The 23,505-nt window shown below is 45.8% G+C and overlaps 1 protein-coding gene across 1 annotated transcript in view; it reads right to left on the bottom strand.

Annotated features, from left to right (window-relative positions):
* MYO10 (myosin X) overlaps positions 1-23,505 on the bottom strand; it is a 231,308-nt gene that overhangs the window by 173,900 nt on the left and 33,903 nt on the right. Inside the window, exon 2 of the mRNA XM_049648266.1 lies at positions 7,753-7,851. Coding sequence (XP_049504223.1) covers positions 7,753-7,851 — 99 coding nt within the window. The remainder of the gene's footprint in view (positions 1-7,752; positions 7,852-23,505) is intronic.

Raw genomic sequence — 23,505 nt, 5'->3', positions numbered from 1 at the left:
TTTAATTTTAAACACAGAGGAAAACAGAACCACCAACATACTTGCTTTTTTTTTTTGGGGGGGTTCCTCAAAAAAAAAAAAAACCTTTTTTTTTTTTTTTTTTTTTTTTTTTTTTTTTTTTTTGCTGTAGTCCCAGAGTGAAAATGAATGGAAACATTTGACTTTACCTCTTTGAGCCACAAGATGCCAAACCAAATTCTTGGAAGAGTTCTAGAGAGGAAGACTCACGTGGCCTGTAGAGCGTAAAAACATTTTCTCACTGAAAACCAAGCACTTTGGACAAAGTGCATTTTGCTTGGGCTTCAAAGCAGGACTGAAAGTCCCAGCGGTGTTCAGTCTCTGGAGTGCAGATTTCTAAGAAACTCCCCAGACTGGCGTTTAATAGCCAGCTCAGAGACGGGTATTTCCAGGACAAAGTAGCAAAATGTGGGAAACACACAGAGAATTTAAGAGTTTCCCAGCTCAATGCTGTATTTTTAATGCAGCTGCACTGTTTTGATTAAAATGCCTTCCAAGAATAACAGATGGACCCATTCTAAAGTTTCAACAAAAGAAGCCAACACATCTGATTTTTAAAAATTATCTGTTACTTGTCACCAGTGTGCCCCTTTCTCCCCTTTTTTTTAAAAATGTATTTATTTATTTTGAAAGAGAGAGTGAGGGAAGGGCAAAGAAGGAGAGAGAGAATCCCAAGCAGGCTCTACACTGTCAGCACAGAGCCGCAGGGCTCGAACTCACAAACTGTGAGATTATTACCTGAGTTGAAATCAAAAGCAGACGCTTGCTTAACCGATGGAGCCACCCAGGTGCCCCTCCCCCTACTTTTAGATGGCTATGCAGACACTTCCCTTTTGAGAAGGGAAGAGTTGGGGCAGCACCATCCATCTACACGGGCACATCACGTGGCTAGTGCGGATATTCAGCAGCGGTCAGCATCTCCCCTAGGAACCTGGAGGCTACGGCAAGTTTTTCTTGACATGGTCTATTAAGGAAGATACAAACCAGAATTTCTAATGTGCTCTTATTTTCTGAAAGCAGCACAAGCAAGGGCCCCCGGACAGTAGTTTAAAAATAAATTACACAGAGAGTTGGTGCTTGATGGGTACAGACTTTCTATTTGGGGTGACAGAAAAGTCTTGGAAATAGTGGCGAGGCTTTCACATATAATGTAATTAATGCCACCAAATTCTACACTTAAATATACTTACGATGGTCGATTTTATGTTATGTATATTTACCACGATAAACACACCCTCAACATGGAGAGGAAAACCCAAACTCCGTTTCCAAATAAAGCGTACCCCCATTCATTTTTCTTTCCACTCAAATCTGGATGTTCACGGCAGAAACGGATCACAGCAAATCATTTACACACCTGGAGAAAATGGAAACCCCAAAAGGGAATACAAATCTCGCAGCTCGTCACAGCTGTTAACAAACACACATACGCAAGAGCAACAGAATTTAAGATGGCAGTCATACCCCAAAAGCCAGGGCTCTATACTGTTTTAGGGATACGCTGTGCCTCTTGACTGGACTGCAGAAACACCATTGTGTTCAACTTTGCTGGAAGCCACCAGGAAAACTCAATCGGAATTCTGTCCAGTCGGCGGACTGGAAAACATCTGTACTGTCGTCTCAGAGCTTGGCCCTGAGACTCAAGGCACCCTAGTGACACTGCTTGTGCATCATGAATGCTGTCCCCAAATTCCTTTTCCTCCATCTTCCTAACTGTCTCCCAACTGGTCTCCCCCTTCCCCTACCACTCATCTGAGTGGTCCTGGGGCGGGGAAAGGGGGTGGGGGTGCCGGGCCACCCCACCTGGGGGGCCGCACCAACTGCCATGCACACAAAAGGAGCTGGCGGGGAGGCCTCTTTCCTCAGGCAGCTGCCTCGACCCACAGCTGGCTTTGCACGTGAAGCCTTGTGGAATGCTGAAATCCAGGGCATTCCCGAGCTCTTGGGGGCCAGCTGGGCTGCGGGCTTCCTTGCAGACAAGATTTCTAACTCAGTTAAAATATCTAGAATCCACTACTTCCCGTTAGCAGTCAGATCCAACCTGCTGCCCCTGGAAATGAAATCACAGAGTTTTAGCCATCTACCTGACAGTGTGTGGGATCAGGGTCCTGTTTAGTGCTGTGCAACAGGAGACGTGCTGGGTCGCCCCACCGTCCATTCTCCGGCACTCAGCAGGCTTGGGGGAGATCTCCCCAGGACCGCGGAGAGGACACACGGAGTGCACGCAGGGAGAGGGTGTGCAGCACATGACATTCAAGGAGCACACAAAGACACCCAGGGGGGCAAAGTGAAGGGAAAACAGCAAAGAAAAGCAGCTGGACAGGGTAGAAAGTGTGTGAAAAGGACCGAAAATGTATCCAAAAAAAAAAAAAAAAAAAAAAAAATCACCACACTAATCCATTAGCAAGTTTCACAAAACTGGGCCCAAAGTATTAATTCCAACCAGTCAAAACCAGAAGATCAAACCAAAAAGGTTAGAGACGGCTTTAAACGGGAGGTGTGATTATAAATATTTAGTAGTGTTGTCTCCTGCAGGGCCGGAGGAGGTCTGAATTTCCTGAGGGGCTGAGGACCGACTTGAGAGCACCAGGCAATCTAATGGCCTTTTTGTGAATTAATAAAATGAGAAGAATAACTTTTAGACCCAAATCTAATCATACTTACTGCAAGCAAATAAAAAGAGAAGGGCGAGGAGGAGGGCATTCATTTGTAGACTGGGGCCATTAAATCCCCAGCCAGGAAAATATTTCTGAAGACCCCATAGAGAGACAATGCAAACAAAAAACCCAACAGAATGACTGCAAAGAGTAATCGTCTTGATTAAGTTTACTGGGGTAAGTTAAATAACTACCCCTTAAAACACAATTAGGTAAATTATATCACTGTAAGCTTTTTCCCGAGCAATCAAATTAGGTGCTTTTCAGAAAAGATAATAGAGCTTACTCTCAAAGTGAAAAATCTAATTTAGAACTTATCACTCAATTTACAACGCTCCTAGAGGGTGCTATACTGATTGCCTGTGCACCTCGTGGATGTTCCAGAAGTGTTCAAGGCTGTTCAAGGCTGTCTTCCATCCTATGCTTTCCTAAGAGTTGATCTTTTAGCCATACTCGTACCCTGCTAAGCCAGGGTGTTCTTCTGACACTCTGTCCGCAGCTTAGCATCCAAGAAGTACAGGTATATCTCGGAGAGATCGCAGGTTCGGTTCCAGACCACCACAGCACGTTGAACATCGCGAAAAAAGGGACTCAAATGAATTTTTTGGTTTCCCGATGCACACAAAAGTTAAGTTTACACTACACTGTGGTAGCCACCAGGCCAAGAAGTGACTGCACTACCACAATCTAGAAGGCGACAGGCCTAAAAGATAACATACATACCTGAATGTACAAATACTTGCTAAAAGAATGGTAACCATCATCTGAGCTTTCAAGGAGTCAGAATCACGGATCACCAGAACAAACAGGAAAATGAAGAAGTCTGAAAACTCGCAAGAATTACCAAAATGTGACAGAGACACAAAGCGAACAAATGCTGTTGGAAAAACGTCACCAACAGCCTTGCTGACGCTGGGTTGTCACAAACCTCCAATCTGAAAACAAACAACAAAAAACAAAAGAAGACACTAAAAAAGAAAAACAAACCCCCAAAAACAACCCACAGCACTGCAAAGCTCAGCAAAACAAAGTGCAATAAAACAGTGTATGCTTGTAAGTAACTTTCAGGGCAAGTGCTAACCTGCCCATGCGCAATGCGTCCTCCACAGGCCACAACTATGCGTATGTTTCAACAAAGCCTGTTAGCATGTCTCTTGCACATTTCTTTTTCCATCTGCAAATACTTCCCGGCGAGTAGAGCAGAAGTTATAAATCAAATGGGAACATTCTGGTCCTCTCTATTCCCTGGACCAACCTACAGTAGTTTAAATTTTAGTGTGGAATGGAATTTTAAGTTAACAGTAAAACTATCTCCCTGGCAAAAAAAAAAAAAAAAAAAGGCTGAGCACGCGTACACAATTCTCAGCGACTCAATGAAATCAGAGAACGTGCCCTTCGGTGCTCTCACCAAAAACAACACACTATTATTATCTCCTACCCAGGGTCCCTGAGGTCCCACTTGAGGATTTTAGTCACACATGGTCTGCTGGGTTTCCCACACCAAACAGGACTCAGAAACTGCTTTGCGGTCCACATTTTGTGGCAGTTGGCCCAACCTGGCCATGCTCGGGGTGAAAAGATCCTAGGAAGGGAGGGCACAGAGCAAAGGGAAGGGAAGAGCTTTGGAAGTCAAAGGAAAGTTCTCCAGCTTTTTGTTTTTTGTTTTTTTTTTTTTAACGTTCATTTATTTTTGAGAGAGACACAGAGTGTGAGCAGAGGAGGGGCAGAGAGAGAGGGAGACACAGAATCCGAAGCAGGTTCCAGGCTCTGAGCTGTCAGCACAGAGCCCGACGCGGGGCTCGAACCGGGAAGATCATGACCCACGTCAGATGCTTAACTGACTGAGCCACACAGGCGCCCCTCTCCACCTTTACCGAAAGCCCTCCGTCAGACCCCACCCCAGACCTGTCAATCCGAATGTGCATCTGAAAAAGACCGCCAAGGTGATTCCCGTGAAGTATGAGAGGGCGAACTAGTAGTTTCCTAGGCTGTTGGGAGAGTTCACGTTTTAGTAACAAAAATGTCACTAGAATTGTTTTTAAAAATGCAGAAAAAACTGGGGCACCTGGGCGGCTCCGTCGGTTAAGCCTCCAACTTCAGCTCAGGTCATGATCTCACCACTCGGTTGGTGAGTCTGAGCCCCGGATTTGGCTCTCTGCTGTCCGTGTAGAGCCTGCTTTGGATCCTGTCTCTCTTCTCTCTCTCTCTCTCTCTCTCTCTCTCTCTCTCTCTCTCTCTCAGCCAATACCTTCCAAAGTTACCATAGTCAGGCTTGACCAGGACAAGGCCACGCTCTGTGTCTTTGACCCTGATTCCTTCCAGAATCTGTCCCTGCCCAGTTAAGGAGTAGCTGTTCCTGTCCTGGGGACCAGAACCAGTTCATGAACTTGCCCTAATCCCTGGTGAACACACCCATATGTCCCACAGCAAACTTGGGATGTGAGGAGAGGAAGAAGTCGGTCAGGAAAGAAAGATACTAAGTCCTCTGCCACTCTCCATTCTTGATCCTGGTCTGAACCCAATTCCTTCCATCTCGTGTCACTCTTCTTGTATCTTAAACCCTGTAATTCCTACACAAATCTCCAAGCTAATTATACTTGGGAATGACAGAGTGGACAATCCAAGACCAAGTATTTGATGCCCGATGGCAGGAAGATTAGAAGTCAAAGTTGAGAGCTGCTTTCATGTTTAAGTGCATGTTATTCTGGTTTAGTTCTTTCTAAGCCCACAATCCCTAAATACTGTCAACAGTGACCAGAACTACTGGCCTGACCAGCCCATGCCACCTCTGCTCACGGAGTGCTATGCAACACTGCTGAAGTCTATGCTTAAAAATAGTTACATTTAACGTTACGTGTTTTTGCTGCAATTTTGTTAAAAAGAGGTGGGGGAAGAGTTATAAAGAAAACACGAAACGGGGCGCCTGGGTGGCTCAGTCGGTTAAGAGTCCACCTTTGGCACAGGTCATGATCTCACAGTTCGAGAGCTGGAGCCCCACATCTGGCTCTGTGCCATCAGCAGGAAGCCTGGAGCCTGCTTTGGATTCTGTGTCTTCCCCTACCCCGCTCGCACTCTGTCGATCGGTCTCTCTCAAAAATAAAATAAACGTAAAAAAAAAGAAAAAAAAAGAATTCTCCTTGGGATCAAAAAATAAGTCCATAAAAAAAGAAAATTCTACTAAAAATCTATTTCAGAACACTTGCACGAACCGAGTTACATCAAGTCAGGTGCACTGTTTAAACACTGTTCTCCTTTTCCACATCATCTTAAGAAGTAGGCACAGAAGCTACAAGGAAGGGAATTCTCATCTGGAGGAAGTAGGAAGGGAAGAGGGACAGGATAATGGCAAGACCGACAGAGGCAGACCAGCTCTGCGCAGGATTGGAAAACACTGAAGCAGTGCCTGACCCAAAGCTGGGCAAAAGTCACTTAGCCTATCCTTAGTTTACAGATCATAGTGTACAACCCGAGAATGTGATGAGAAAGCAACCAGCCCGGGGAGCAGGACGGCATCCACGCTGGCCGTGACCGTCAGACACGGGATCCATTGGCCGTCTCTGTCCGTTCCCCGCAATCCACACCTACAAAACACAGCTAGGTCTTTACCACCGAATGCTGAGCAACTATTCAAGAGTCTCAGATGAGAAAGAAACTGAGGAACCGCAAAACAGCCCAGGAACATCGCTGTTTATCAAGCCAAGAAATGAGAAACGTACCAAGTGGACGATCTCTGAGAAGTTTCGATACGCGAGCAGCCCCCTGGCCTTAATCAACTCAACACTGACCCTGAAGCTTTTGTTCTCAACAAACTTGCAGACCAGATTCAGAACCTGTGAGCTTTAAATACTGGGCATTATGACCCCCTTCTCTCTTCAGGTCTTAAATCTTTTTTTTTTTTTTTTGAGTCCTTTGGTCGTACTGATATACTTAGAATATAGTAGTAAAACAAGTAGGTTGTTTTTGGACAAAGACCGTATTCAAGACCTGACAGAGGCAGATGAAACAGGAGTGCATTTCCGTTTTGACTTAAGTAACCATACGCTTTTCCAAGTTTTTCTTTTGAAGTTTACCACTGGGTAAAACCTAGTTTTATCCAAGTCATCAACTTGGGATACAAACACTATGACACCTCTCCTACTTTACAATTAAACTAACAGCGATTTTTACTGTCACTTACCAAATAACACTGCTTGCTATTTTACAGTCGTTTGCTGAGTAGTTGCCCTCTGCCCTGATTTTCAGGATATTCAGTGTAGCCTTCTTAAGACTACATCAACCTCTATTCCTTTTTTTTTTTTTTTTAAGTCCAAGGTAATGAATATGTAGTGTAACAATGGTTTCAGGAGTAAAATTTAGTGATTCGTCGCTTACACATCACACCCGATGCTCATCCCAAACAAGTGCCCTCCCCTTTAATGACCATCACCCATCTAGCCCGTCCCCCCAGCCAACACCCCTCCAGGAGAGGTCTTCAATTTTGATATGTGCCTCTGAAAAAGGGATCCCTCTGTAGCATTCAAATTCGTTGCCTTTATAAAATAGAGACACCAGCCTCCTTTCACAACTGCCCAAATGTAATATTCGGTTTCTGAATTCACCTGTCTGTTTTCAGTGATACTACAACCTTCATGTTACACTAAAGAACCGGGAACCAGAAGCAGCCCACGTTCTCACTGGCAGACGGGTTATTTCCAACCCTCTCGGGAATCTCAGAATTTTAAGAGAAAGTGGAAATGAAACCAAGATGCACGTATCAATGATTGGGCAACTTTTCTCAAATGCTTGCACCCCTGTCCTTCTGGATCCTTTGGCAGGATTCCCGGGGGAGAGAATCAGCCAAGCCTAGCGCTTTTCTGCCCTGCACTGGCTAGAACACCGTGTGTGTTCCATTTGGAGAATTGGATTGCATCTCACATGCGACGGTGTATGTTACACATTCTTTCCGGGATTTGGTGTTCCCATTTAGAAACCACTCTTTAAGGTATGGAGGGTGGGGGCAGCGAACACGCATGCTCTAGTGGAAGACAACCCCGGGAGGCGGAGCACGGGCACCGTGAAGGCTGCAGGTCGAGCTCACCTGACCATAGTCTGTCCGGAAGACGACGACGCCCTCTGCGCAGGAATTGACAGTACTCGGAAAATGCTGGCCATTTTCTCTCAGCCAGACCCGTGTCCCCTGTAAACAAAACACACAGGATTGAACTAGGAGTTTGGACTGTGTTTCGTGGCAAATCACCACTCTCGAAATTACTGACTACGACATTCCTTTGCGGGGAAAAAAAAAAAAAAAGTTTTAAGAAGCAAATGTTTTTCTCAGACAAGAATGGCTCCGCGGGAAGCATCGTCCCCAGCCTTCACTAGACACCAAGCGTGACCCGGTGTCCCACCAGAGGATGCGGAGAAGGGAAGGAGAAAACGGTACCCCCCGTGCTGCCGAGATACAAGCGCTTTACGTGGACGATCTCGGTTTCCCTCACGAACGCCCCCCGAGGCAGCCACTGTTGGCAAAGTCAAGTCAGAGAAGTGAAGGCCTGAAGGCATAGTAGCAACTAGCCCAGCATCACAAGATAGAGAGCACTTGACCCGGGCAGTCGGGTTCCAGAAACAAGTTTAACCAGGTCGTGACAATGCCGCACCTGGTGATGAAGACTCTTTGGGACCTGCTGGCTCCCATCTTCCCAGGGCCACGCCCCACACACGTGCCCACATGGAGGGCATCAGAACACCCCACTGACTTCCGGCTGCTACCAGATCTAAGTGTCAGATGAACTCTCCAAGGGAGGGACTAAAGTTTTAGTAAAGATCAGAACCCAATCCCCAGGTGACAAGTTTGCTAGGAACTCCAGCATTCAAGACAGCAACTTCCAGATCCCAGTGTTAACCCCGGAGCTTTTTTTTTTTTTTTTTTGGTGTTGATTTTATTTCCATTTCCATCTTTTGTTTCCCCACTGGACAAATGAAACAAGCATAGTATTTACCTTTCCAATGATGAATGTCCTCTTCCTTTGATTTCACAACATGAGAACCACTTGTTTCTAAGAACCAGTGATAAAAGTCTGAAGGAATCACTGGGGGGGGGGGGGGGGGGGTTACCGGTCAATTTGTAAAGAATTATCGCTATGCTGTATGCCCACGTGATGGAATGAAACACTGACCTTTCACACCGCATGAAGTTATTTCAACTGAGTTCAGTGTCCTCAATCCCAACAAAATTGACAGTAAACGAGCACACCCTTAGGACACAACGCGTTAACGTGGAAATGCTATACCTAAGTTATCACTCGAAACGGCACATACAAGGGCCCCCCGGGTGGCTCAGTCGATTAAGCATCTGACTTTGGTTCAGGTCATGATCTCACACTTCAGGAGTCTGAGCCCCACCTCGGGTTCTTTCCTGTCAGCTTGGAGCCCACTTCGGATCCTTTGCCCCGCCCCCCTTCGGCCCCTACCCAACTGGTGCACACAAGCTCACGCTCTCTCTCTCAAAAATGCATAAACGTTAAAAAAAACTTTGTGTAATAAAAAAATGGTACTTACATCGAACAGCTTTTTCTAGAACTTTTAACCTCATTTTATTGGTCTACTTAATTTGCTTTGATTTCAAATGTTAAGTGAAATATTTAAAATATGTTACTTATAATTTATTCAGCTGGCAGTTTAAGGGACTACAACTGGCTTCTTGATAGAGCTGGTAGGGGATAAATAATATAGAATTAAATTCATCATGGGGCGCCTGGGTGGCTCAGTCGGTTAAGCGGCCAACTCTGGCTCAGGTTATGATCTCGCGGTTTGTGAGTTCGAGCCCCACGTCGGGCTCTGTGCTGACCGCTCAGGGCCTGGAGCCCGCTTCGGATTCTGTGCCTCCCTCTTTCTCTGCCCCTCCCCCGCTCATGCTCTGTCTCACTCTCTCAAAAGTGAATAAATGTTAAAATAAATAAATAAACTTAAAAAAAAAAAAAAAAGAACACACACAACATCAAGTGGGAGAAGTTCCCATCCCTGCATGCGTCAGTCACATACCTCTGACTGGCGGTTCGGGCTGAGACACAGGGAACGCCAAGAATGACACTTACAACTGCCTGTCCCTCCCAATTTATTAGCAGGCAGCTGCTTCGAAAAGGAATATTTACTCCCGGCATCCTCTAAGACTGTCCTGTCAAATATCACTCCATACAGAAACCACATCATCTGTAATGACTTAGAAAAAGACTCCCAAGTGCCTGAACTATTGTTTCCATCTTTTTATTTTTGTTAAGATTTATTTACCTAAGTAATCGCTATACCTAACATGGGGCTTGAACTCACGATCCTGAGATCAAGAGTTGTAGTCTCTACTGACTTAGCCAACCAGATGCCCCATTTTATATGTGTGTGTGTGTGTGTGTGTATTAGAGAGAAAGAGAAAGCATGCATGTGCAAGTTGGGGAGAGGAGCAGAGGGAGACAGAGAGAGTATCAAGTAAGCGTCACACCACCAAAGGGCCTGATCCCAGGACCCTGAGATCACTACCTGAGCCAAAACCGAGAGCCAGACATGCGACCAACTGGGCCACCCAAGTCCCCCCCCCCTTTTTTTAAAGTAGGCTTCACGCCCAGCATGGGGCTTGAACTCACAACCCTGAGATCAAGACCTGAGCTGAGATCATGACTCAGACGGTTAACTGACTGAGCACCCAGGCGCCCCATCTTTATCCCATTTAATTTACACATCAGAGACTACAACATTTTAAAGCTCTGAGATACCTACACACACACACACACACACACACACACACACACACATTCAAATGGAAACTTTCAGAGTTCTATAAAGTGAGAACTTTTACTCATTAGGTACAATCATGAAATCATAAACCACAGTTGTTCCTCCACCCTCCAAGTCCTAAGTCCAAAAGCATTGCTTGCTAGAACCGTCACCTGCACTATTTTTTTTTTTCTTACATCAAAATGGATTTCATGTGCTGCCCGATTATTAAAATTGTCTGTCAGGGGCGGCTGGCTCAGTTGTTCAAGCATCCAACTTCAGCTCAGGTCATGATCTCACAGTTAGTGAGTTCGAGCCCCGTGTCAGGCTCTGTGCTGACAGCTCAGAGCCTGGAGCCTGCTTCCGATTTTGTGTGTGTGTGTGTGTGTGTGTGTGTGCGCGCGCGCGCACGTGTGTGTCTCTCTCTCTCTCTGTTCCTCCCCTTCTCACCCTCTGTCCCTCTCAAAAATAAAGATTAAAAACAATTATTTTTAAAAATTGTCTGTTTGGTACGAATCAGAGATTTCGTCACGAGACATTGCCGAACTCATATAAATTGTCACAAGGATGAACACAAACCTCCCGACTTCCAGAGGCTATACGGCACGCAGACTCTTTCACTGGCTGCGGTGGTCCCTCCTACCTTCTCAGGTGAAGGTACCATAAAGCCCTCTGTTGACACAGTCCTACATGATCAAACACACAGTTCACCTTCCTTAGTCCAAAGGTCTTTTTCAACAGGTGTGAAGAGCTGCTCATAAGCAAGTTCTAGGAAATCCGCCCAGACTGCCAATCGGAAGCTCACGGCCAGTTCTACTAGACCTATAGACAGCAGCTGTCTGCCACAGGTAGGAAGGGAAATGCATGTAAAACGTTCCCTTTGTTCCTTGGAAAAGCTTACACCGGCAATGTTCATGAAATCAGACCTGCAAAGCAAAACCAAAGTAGGTATTTTTCCATAGATTGTTCTTGGTGGTTTCTCTGAGCCCCCGAATGTTCTGCTTCCATTCTATTCGAATAGAACACATATGCCCAGGTCCAGTAAAGAGGCCACCCACAGGCATTTAAAGATGAAGTCACAAGCAGACATTTACCAGACCATCCAAGTTGGGAGTGGGGAAGAGAAATTTGCCCACCATATGCAAGTCATTATATTCTGTCATTGTTAAATAAGGCTGATAATGTACAATATGGCAACCTAGCATATGGAGAAAGCTCACAATTGGAGTTTAAAACTGTCTTTAAAAGTCTGATCATAACATACACATTTTATTAAAACTTGGACAAGTTTCCATCCTGATCTCTGAGACGGATATGTGTCAAGTTTAATAGCTAAAAATTTTCCTGCGCATAATCAATCACCGGTAACATTTTTTTTACCATACAAAGCACTTGCTCAAAAGTTCCCATCTCCTTTGATCTAGAGCAATCCTGTAAGATAACGAGGCAAGTAATACCATCCCTTCTTCAAAAGTGAGGTTCCTAGGGGTTCCATTTTCCATCACCAGCAAACGATTTCCTGGATAGGATTAAAAAAAATACTATCGGTGTTAGTGAGGATGTGTGGTACCCCCATTTAGAAAACGGTTTGGAAGTTTCTTAAAAAGCTAAACACGATCTTGGGGCACACCTGGGTGGCTCAGGCAGTTAAGCATCTGACATTGGGTCAGGTCACGATCTCACAGTTTCTGAGTGTGAGACCCGCATCGGGCTCTGTGCTGACGGTGTGGAGCCTGCTTCAGATCCTCATCTGCCTCTCTCTCTCTCTCTCTCTCTCTCTCTCTCAAAAATAAATAAAACTTAAAAAAAAAAAACTAACCACAATCTTACCCCAGGTTTCAACAATTCACCCTAGAGATCTACCTCCTTGAAAGAAATGTTTCAAAAGTCGTGCATGCAAATATTTGCAGCAGCATTTTTAATGGCCAAATACTAGAAATCATTCAAATGACTATCAACTGGTATAGAGACAAATAAAATGTAATAAATCCATGCAATGGAACTCTTCAGTAATAAACAAAACAAAACAGCAAGCCACTGACAGAATAATCAATAAGGACGGATCTCAGAAACATTATGCTAAGTGAAAAAAGCCACACACAAAACAGTTCATAGTGTACGGTTTCATTTATATGGCATTTCTGGAGAAGGCAAATCCATGGACACAGAAAGCAAAGGAAAAGCTGCCCGGAGCTAATTGTGGGAGGGACACTGACCATGAACGTGGGAAAAGGGAGCCCGGGGGTGATGGAACAATTAGAAAGCTGGATCGTGTGGATAACCTTGCAGCTGTATAGATATACCACAGCTCCTTCAAATGTGGACATGTCATTGGTGAATTTTTATTGTCTGCAATTAAATCTTGGTGATTTCAAATCATTAGGAAAAGTTAATTTCCAAACCTATATACTTCCCAATTGTACATGCACATTCTTAAGCATTCTATAATGGGAAAAACCTAATCGTGTCTCTATAATTGGGCAATGAGAGACCAAGAAACATACATACACATGCACACACACACACACACACACACACACACACACACACACACACACCCATAAAGATGCAGGGTAAGGGCTGAGTGAAAACTCTTAAGATTTGTGTTGAATTCAAGTCCCTGCTCTCTACTAATGTCAACAAGGGGGCTAAGTGGCCACACTGGAGACTTGCCCAAACGAAAGAGAAGACTGGGGTAGAGTGTATCGTTGTCTCATGGTGCTCAGGTATTAGCCCCTCACCCTGGAAGATAATTCTTAATCTCCCACCAACTGCCGACCTGGAGTGCCTCCTCCCTGGGCAAGGAACTTTATCCGGCTTTTCCCCCTGACCGTGGCCACGCGAAGTCGCCTGGAATTGTTACCTCCTGGCCCTTGACACACACACACAGTTTGCTGATCCCTACTTTAAGCTAAAGAAGATAAAATCGCCAGCACAGATTTCAACCTACTGTTACCCTTTTCAAAACTACCGCATTTCTCTTCTGGTTTTAAAAATGATTTTCTCTTCTGAACTCTGAAAACACTTAAGTTTAAAAATAAGGTAGGGAAACAACCCTAAAAAGAGATAATGATGATGGGCTTTAAATACCATGCTGTGTGGCATGTTCTAATTACAGATTCACAGAAAAGAGAACATTCTTTACCCAAACACACAACTGAACCTTAGACCCAGAACAGAGCACCACACCTACTTTTCTCTTGTAAGTGCTTACTTGGACTGTGTCAAGTGCTACACTTCAGGATTCTCTAAGAACCTACACCATAAAATCACAATGTGCTTGGAAATTTGATATTTTTTTTAAAGACAAAGGGGACAAATAATTTTGTAACGGCTACATTAATATGGCTATTTAAATCTGTAGTAAATGCAGCAGCCAAAGGAAAGTTCTGCTCTTTTGCCTGCAATGATTTTTTTTTTTTTTGAATGAGAGGAGCACGAGGGGGGGGGGGGGGGGGGGGGGGGGGGGGGGGGAGAGAGAATCTTAAGCAGGCTCCACACCCAGCACAGTCCCTGACGAGGGGCTTGATCCCACGACCCAGGGATCATGACCTGAGCCAAAAACCAAGAGTCGGATGCTTGACCGACTGAGCCACCTGGGTGCCCCTCTAACCTGGCATCTTCTAAGGTGTCTAATGTCGAAGTCGGGGGCAGGGCAGGGGCCAGGGGACCCTGCTCCTGACGATACTGAATTCCAGAAACTGGATGTAGATAACATATCATAGTATCAAGGACTTAAATGGCACTTTTTCTCCATTTTTTTAAATGGAGATATATTTGACATGTGACATTAGCGTCAGGTGTATGTGATTCAATATTTGCATATATTATGAAATGATAAACACAGTAAGTCTAGTTAATGTCCATCGGCATACATGGTTGCAATTTTTTTGTGTGATGAGAACTTGGAAAATCTCCTTTCTTAGGAACTTTCAAATATACAATACGGTATTATTAACTACGGTCGCCATGCTGTACGTTACATTCCTAGGACTTAACTCTAACTAGAAGTTTGTACCTTTTGACCTCCTTTTTTTTTTTTTTTTTTTAATTTTTTTTTTAACGTTTATTTATTTTTGAGACAGAGAGAGACAGAGCATGAACAGGGGAGGATCAGAGAGAGAGGGAGACACAGAATCTGAAACGGGCTCCAGGCTCTGAGCGGTCAGCACAGAGCCCGACGCAGGGCTCGAACTCACGGACCCTGAGATCATGACCTGAGCCGAAATCGGACGCCCAACCGACTGAGCCACCCAGGCGCCCCCCTTTTGACCTCCTTTACCTACTTTTCCCATCTCCCCCCACTGCCCCCCACAAACCATTGAACACCCCTCTGTATCTATGTTGTTTTTTTGGGGGGTGGGGTGGGGGTTAGATTTCACATATGAACGAAATCCCTCCTGTTTTACAGTCAATGGTTTTTCCACTGGAAGTAGAAACAACTCTTCAACATATTTTTTTTAATCCTTCTATTCCAATCCACCTTAAAAGACACATGGCTTTTATAACAGACCAAATGCTAATGCGAGCTCCTCAACTCGGCACTCGCGACATTTTGGTCAAGGTAATTACTTCTAGGGGGTGAGGGGACTGTCTTAGCTGGAAACCACCAAGCCAGAGTCATACAAAGTTCTGGAGCCACAGCCAAATTAGAGTTTTTAAAAACCACTCATCGTCCGTGACCTAATTGAAAGCAGACTCCATTGTCTACATTCTAAGAATTTCCACCACCTCCCAGAGTAGGATCAGCCCCAGATGCAACAGACCTGGGACAGATCTAATTTCTGGTGACATTAGAGCAGGTGCGTACAGAAGGGAGGGGGCGGTGAGAGCCTGCCAAGTGCCGGACAGACATAAGGAAAGAGGTCCAGGAGGCAGACGGCTTGATGATGGGGTTAGAGGGACGCTCTCCTTTTCCTCCCTCCGTCCAGTCTGTTTTGTTTTTCATGTGAATTACAGCTGACTTTTGACGCTTGTACACAGATGCTTGAACTGTACAGACAAAAACCTGTCCTCTGTGCTCACAAACCCCAACACAAAACTTGCCAGAAAGCTTGGAGACGGTGCCGACAAGAATGAAGAGAGGAGCAAAAGCCCGTATACAAAACGAGTGTGGGAAACGCGGCACAGACACAGCAGAGGGGGCAGAGCCCGCAGATTAGAAACACACGGGGAAGGTGAAGTCTACGCTGTCTCCCCTCCAGAGGTGGCTCAGGAGGGGGCCTGGAAATGCGGTGGAGAGGCCGGGGAGACCACGGTGTCCTAGCATCCCCGCAGCGGCGGGCAGTCTCCCCACGCCCTGGCCACACAGCACACACAGTGTGGGGCCCACGGGGCTGAGTGATCTCGGGCTCATTGCCTCCCCTCGTGACTGCAGGGGCTCGGACCTGAGGCTGGCAATCATTTCTGAGCAACCGTACCAGATTCCGAAGAGGCTCGCCGCAACCAGGCTCTAAGCGGAACCCGGGTGGCATTAGGCTCATGTCCCAAAAGGACGCAGAATTCAACCAGGGGCCGAGGCCAGTGCTCCACCCTGCACCGGCTGCTGAGGAGGGCCAGGGAATCAAGGGGGGGCTCAAGAGAGAAACGGTGAGCATACAGCCCGTGATGATGGAAACGTGTGGCCTGAGGACCCCAAGTCTCTCCCGCTTTACCGCTGGCTGTGGAATGGCGACGCCTTTCGTTTTCCATCCGGGCAACCCCGACAACCATCGTGTGCCCACCAGAGCTGATGGGCCACTGGATTCCAGAGGAAAACAAACGTGTTGCTGACGTTCTGCTTCAGACTCAGAGACACAATCCACCCCCGTCCTCCCGAACCCTAAGATTTTGCCACAAGGGTTAAGTAACTCCACAGACAGGCCGACCCAAGTCGTTGAGGATATTGCTGAAGTACTGTATATTTTTGTAAGAAATGTATGCCAGCTACGTGTATGTACATTATACTTGTAACTTTCAGCTACATCATCCACGTCGTTATTAACATCATTTCCTGGCCTCACCTATGGGCCTAAGACCCATAGGTAGACATGTAGTGTCTCAAACAACTCAAACACATCTTTAACAGTATGGCTGCAAAGAGAGGAACGTGTGCATTCGTGATGCAAAGTTCACAGACAATCCGTCCCATGTCTTTAGATAGGATCCCATGCCCCCACCTGCCAAGAATCATGAGGCACTCACATTTTTTCCTGTTGTCCTGCCCAGAGGGTCAAACTCTGTTACCACCATCGGCTACCTGGAAGGCAGCTTCCTTGCAGAGGATCACATGAAAAGTACACAAATGACAGGAGGTAAAAAGCAAGGAAAAGAAGAAAACCGTCCAGAAAAAAACTAACCTTTGCTCACTCTTCCCCAGATACAGGTACAAAGGCTCATTGGTATCCCCCCACTCTCAATTCAAAGTCAAAACCGAACAAATGGTGAAGAGCAAGATGCCTCAATTATGAACATGCGATGCTATCAAGAGTTTATTCCACGGTTACAGGGTTCCGACCTTGCCAACCGATTCAGCCCTGATTTTATATTCTATTTTTTTTCTACCTTCTTTACAATTCCTTAAGATGGCTTTTTTTTAATTAAATTTGGGGCGCCTGGGTGGCTCAGTCGGTTAAGCGTCCGACTTCGGCTCAGGTCACGATCTCGCAGTCCATGAGTTCGAGCCCCGCGTCGGGCTCTGGGCTGATGGCTCAGAGCCTGGAGCCTGCTTCCGATTCTGTGTCTCCCTCTCTCTCTGCCTCTCCCTCGTTCATGCTCTGTCTCTCTCTGTCTCAAAAATAAATAAAAACGTTAAAAAAATTTTTAATTTCATTTAATTTTTTTTAATGTTTTTATTTATTTTTGAGATAGAGCATGAGCAGGGGAGGGGCAGAGACAGAGGGAGACACAGCATCCAAAGCAGGCTCCAGGCTCCGAGCTGTCAGCACAGAGCCCGACGTGGGGCTCGAATTCACAGACTGTGAGATCATGACCTGAGCTGAAGTCAGACACCCAACCGACTGAGCCACCCAGGCGCCCAGATTTAATTTGATTTAAAAAAATTTTTTTAAATATTTTTGAGAGAGAGAGAGAGAGAGAGAGAGAGAGAGAGAGAGAAGGAGGGGCAGAGAGAGAGAGGGAGACACAGAATCCCAAGCAGGCTCCAGGATCCGAGCTGTCAGCACAGAGCCTGACACGGGGCTCGAACTCACGAACAGTGAGATCATGAACTGAGCCGAAGTCGGACGCTTACCCAACTGAGCCACCCAGGTGCCCCAAGATTTTATTTTTTAAGCAATCTCTCATACTCAACACGTGGACAGAATTCATGACCCTGAGGATTAAGAGTTGCATGCTCTAGTGACTGAGCCAGCCAGGCACCCCCTTAAAATGGCTTTTCGGTTGCTCTTTTAAACTACAGCGACTCGAAATTATCTCAGAAACCATTTAAATCTGAGGGTAATGAGACATCTGCAAGTTGCCGAGCTAATCTCAAACACTGAGAATCCAAGGAACAAAAATCAAACTAGTCCATCTATTAGTTAATCGTTTACCACACAGCCAACACACGTTTCAAAGAAAACAAACCAGCACTAAGCAGTTAATACACCTGAAATTTATTCATCCATCTATAAGTCACTTAATCCATAAGGCCATCCATCCATCCACCCACCCACAAGTCCATTCATCCTATAAACATCTTTTGAGGCCCCTATTATGTACCAGGCACTATGAAAGGTTCAGCTGAAACAAAATCGCTGCTGCCCTCAAGAGCTTACAACATATCCAAGAGAGAGTTTTCCTTTTCTAATACCTTCCCCATCGACTCTCTTCCAAAGGAAATAATAATTACAAGGAGACCAAGACAAGAGAGACAAAGTAGCCAATGGAAGAAAGGACACGTAGATTTTATAAAATGCAGAAAACTGTTCTGGTGCTAAGAACTCTCAAACACTACTGAGAAATCCTCCCTAAGGGACTTAAAACTGAATTTCATTCTTCCTTCCAGTGGAAACAGGAGGAGATACAGAACAGGAGGGGTAATAAGAGACCATCACAAGACGCTTGTATTCTTCATGGAATGGAATACCAGACATCCTTTACCACTTATTCCCTAGAGTTTATGGCCCTTTCCTAATCTTGACCAGAATAATTAAAAAAAAAAAAAAAAAAAAAACCCTACAGATAAAAACTGATAGGATGGATCATCTTAATGAAATCCTGTCCTGGCTGCTATCTATTTTTAGGGGGAAGAAAACCCCTCCAACTTACTTGGAACAGGACTTTGTCAGCATTTCCTAAAAACAAATAAACCAAGAACACAGTAGGGAATAAATAAACTTAAAACAGCTATCTCTCACTTCTGCGGCATACACAGTGATTCCTTTGCAGAATTTTATTAAATTTCAAAAAAGTTATTTTTCATACAATCATACTTCCTGAATTAAGAGGTGCTTAAAAAAAGAATCTAATCGGGGCGCCTGGGTGGCTCGGTCGGTTGAGCATCCGACTTCAGCTCAGGTCATGATCTCGCGGTCCGTGAGTTCGAGCCCCGCGTTGGGCTCTGTGCTGACAGCTCAGAGCCTGGACCTGCTTCGGATTCTGTGTCTCCCTCTCTTTCTGCCCCTCCCCCTCTTATGCTCTCGCTGGCTTACAAGCATCCGGCTCTCACTCTCTCTCTCTCAAAAATAAACATTAACATTTTTTTTAACTTTTTTAAATGTTTATTTATTTTTGAGACAGAGAGAGACAGAGCATGAATGGGAGAGGGTCAGGGAAAGGGAGACACAGAATTGGAAGCAGGCTCCAGGCTCTGAACTGTCAGCACAGAGCCCGACACGGGGCTCGAACTCACGGACTGTGAAATCCTGACCTGAGCTGAAGTCGGATGCTTAACCGACTGAGCCCCCCAGGCTCCCCCCCCCAAAAAATTTTTTTAAATAATCTCAATCGAAAAGGCAGATTATATATTGGCAAGAATTCAGAGAAACTAGAACCCACATACACTGTTGGTCAAAAGGCATAATGGCACAATTGCTCTGGAAAACAGACTGGCAGTTCCTCCAAAGGGTAAACATAATGCTTCCATGTGACCCAAGAATCCCACTCTTGAGGCATATAACCAAGCAAAATGAAAATATACGTGCACACATCAAAACCTGTATACGAGTGTCCACAGTGGCCTTATTCACGATAGCCCCCAAGTGGAAATAACCCTCATAGTCCATCAACTGATGAATAGATTTTTTTTTTTTAATGTTTATTTATTTTTGAGACAGAGAGACACAGAGCATGAACGGGGGAGGGGCAGAGAGAGAGGGAGACACAGAATCTGAAATAGGCTCCAGGCTCTGAGCGGTCAGCACAGAGCCTGACGCAGGGCGCGAACCCACGGACCGCGAGATCGTGACCTGAGCCGAAGTCGGACGCTCAACCGACTGAGCCACCCAGGCGCCCCAATAGATTTTTCGATGTGTGCCCCATCCATTCAATGGAAGATCGTTCAGTGATGCAAAGGATCACATTACAACATGGATGAGGCCTGAAAACATCGTGGCAAGGGGAAGAAGCCACAAGGGACCACAGTTGCCCGATTCCATTTCCGTGAAATGTCCCGAAGATAAATCCATGGACATCGAAAGCAGGCGGCTGGCTGCCTAAGGCTGGGTGAAGGTAGCAACGGGGATTGGGGAGGGATAGCTAATACATGTAGGGGTTTGGGGCTTTGTTTTATTTTTGTGGGTGGTGAAAACCTTCTGGAATCAGCAGTGACGGCTGTGCAAGTATTCGTATATGCTAGTATTAATATATACTACCATACTTGCGCGAGTAATTAGTGAATATGCTAAAAACCACTGAATTGTGTGCTTCAGAAGGTGGATTTTAGGAAATGGGAATTACGTTGCAAATCAAAGAGGAGAGGAAGAAAGGCCAACCAGAAATCCAGGCGGAATCACTTCTGACTTCATTCCCTCCCTGGATCCAACTATCCCACGGCCATCCACACCCCCGGCCTCCCTTACCCCATACATACGTCAAGAAAGCCTTTTCGGTTTACAACTGCTTTTCATTGAGTAGCTTTCACAGAGAGGTATCAGTTGCCATCTTTGTAAATGCATGAATGTCACGACTTTCGGGAGACATCCAGAAGGCAATTCACTCAACAAGAAACTTACGCAGATGACCACAACCGGTTTTTATATGCTTTCCCCAGAACATCAAAACCATAGTCATTTCAGTGCTTTGACTGTTTGAGGTAGGACAGGATTTAGGTCATGAGTATGAACAGGAGGCAGGAATGGGTTGGTTTTTACTTGCTGTTGAATCTCCAGCACCTGGAACAGGGCTGGACATCCTCAGGGAGGATGAAGAATTAATTAATTCACTCTCAATCGAAAACCCTACCCGAGTGCTCTGCTCAGTGCCCACCAAATGCACGCGCCATCTGCTAGAACAGTGCTGTTCACAGAGATGATGGACCGCAGAGGGTTTCAGTACAAAGTCTGAGAAACCCCACTGGACGCTCCCTAGAAGGTGTGGACTCAGACGTGAATTAGCTGGGGGACCATCCAGCTTGTCTGTTACACAGGGCACGAGAGGACACGAGATGGCCTTGACATGGCTTACGGAAACGCTCCAAAGCCATGGGGCTCTTTGACCCATCGTGGCAGCACCTACATCTGGGGCCTTGCAGGCACCTTCGGGTCACATCTAGGATGGCTTTCAGCCATCCTATTGCTTTAACAACTGGCTTTGGAAAGCCTTGCTAGAGAATCTAAGAACGTGCAGGCCTAGTTTAACCATGTAAACCAACCTTTTCTCCAAAATTACAACTTCGGATGCTTTTCAGCTGCAAAAGACTTAAAAATAACTTATCAAGGGGTGCCTGGGTGACTCAGCTCGTTAAGCATCCAGCTTCGGTCTAGGTCATGACCTCACCGTTCCTGAGTTCAAGCCCCGCATCGGGCTCTGTGCTGACAGCTCAGAGCCTGGAGCCTGCTTCAGATTCTGTGTCTCCCTCTCTCTTTCTCTCTGCCCCTCCCCCATGTACGTTCTCTCTCTCTTAAAAATAAACATTAAAAAAATTTTTTTTAATTAGAAGAGAATAAAAATAACTTATCAATACAAACTACACCCACCAGGAGAGTGATGGGGGTGGGGGCTGAAGAGGACAGAAACATTTTTATTTTTATTTGTTTTATTTTTTTTTTAATTTTTTTTTAACATTTATTTATTTTTGAGATAGAGAGAGACACAGCATGAACGGGGGAGGGGCAGAGAGAGAGGGAGACACAGAATCAGAAGCAGGCTCCAGGCTCTGAGCTATCAGCACAGAGCCCGACGCGGGGCTCGAACTCACGGACCGTGAGATCGTGACCTGAGCTGAAGTCGGCCGCTTAACCGACTGAGCCACCCAGGCGCCCCGACAGAAACATTTTTAAATCACGTAAGTGCCTGTATCTGTGCTGCTTGCTATATACTGAGACTTTCTCTAAATAAAATTATTTCTCTCCTATACCAAAGGCATTTTCATTTCTCTCCATATTCAATATCTTCTTGGGTTCCACAGAGATCTGGGAACAGAGTGACACTTACTAAGAAAGGTAGCATGGGGTGCCTAGGTGGCTCAGTCGCTTAAGAATCTGACTCTTGATTTCAGCTCAGGTCATGATCTCAGGGTTGTGAGATTGAGCCCTGGTTCAGGCTCTGCTCTGGGCGGGAAGCATGCTTGAGATTCTCTCTCTCTCTCTCTCTCTCTCTCTCTCAACAACAAAAAGGCAGCATGTCTAACAGCCCAACGGCAATGCCACTGGTTATTCAGGACAAGTTGAAGGAGATGCTCTTCCAAGGACGTGGGCCTGTGCACCTGACCGTGAGGACCAGCGAGGCATGAGGACACCAGGGCACCTACAGTGTGACAAGCCAGACAAGTTGTGGAATGGAATGGGATGTGTGGTTTTAACTGTTGTTTTAAATCAATTCTGGGGCGCCTCGGTGACTCAGTTGGTTAAGCGTCCAACTTCAGCTCAGGTCATGATCCCGTGGTCCGTGGGTTCGGGCCCCGCCTCGGGCTTTGTGCTGACAGCTCAGAGCCTGGAGCCTGCTTCAGATTCTGTGTCTCATTCTCTCTCTGCCCCTCCCCTGCTCGCGTTCTTTCCCCCGTTTAATGGCCTTGACAGTTTTGGGGAGTGCATGTCAGGTATTTTGTGGAATATTCCTTGGTTGGGGGTTTTTCTCATGGTTGGGCTGAAGTTTGGTGGTTTCCAACAATGGCTCAATCCAGGGGGGTCCAACTGCTTCAATGGGAATCCTGGCTTTCCTGCATCTTGGCCACGTGGCTTGCAACAAATTAAACCTCTGTGGCTTTCCATTTCCTCCTCGACAGAAGAGGAACCCAGCTCCCAGGTCACTGTGGGGATTAAACCAGCTAACCTGACAATGAAGGTGAGCGCGTAACCAGAAATTCCCCACGAAGAGAAGGGGCCACCCTCTGAGTGAGCAACAATGATGGGGGGCCAGAGTCACAGTCCTAAGATTACTTCTAGAAGCTTGCAGTCCAAGGGGGACAAAGTTTAAATAGAAACCTTAAGCTTGATGCCATAAGGACTCATCCGGGGATGTATACCCGGAACCTGCACTTGGGGTAGGGGGGTGTTGACAAAGGAAGCAGGCCTCCCGTGGGCGATGAAGTGGACCGACTCCCCTAAGGCAGGTGCAAACCAAGGTGAAAGGGCAATTTTCCGCAAATCAGCCCAAGCGCCAGTATAGGCTAAGACAATGCAAAGTGGCTTACCCGCTCTACTTAATCTCCGTCCAGAAACTATTAACAGCCCCACACAACTGAACAAAGAAGGCATTCACCTTTGTCCGGCCCAAGAAAAAATAAAATCTCAGACTCTCCCGAGCAAAGCTCTAGAAACCGCAAAGGACTAAAACTACCTCCCCACTTACCAATAAAATGTAGGCCAAGTAACATTGTTTCACAAATGCAACAGACTTTCTTCCAACTATGTTCTTACAAAAACAAGAAACAAAACAATACAGCAGCCAAGTCATTTTGAGGTATCCACTTACCAATAAAATGTAGGCCAAGTAACATTGTTTCCCA

Source organism: Panthera uncia (genome assembly GCF_023721935.1).
Source record: "Panthera uncia isolate 11264 chromosome A1 unlocalized genomic scaffold, Puncia_PCG_1.0 HiC_scaffold_17, whole genome shotgun sequence".
In the NCBI taxonomy this organism is placed as follows: Eukaryota; Metazoa; Chordata; class Mammalia; order Carnivora; family Felidae; genus Panthera; species Panthera uncia.
This window is presented reverse-complemented; position numbering and strand designations above follow the sequence as displayed.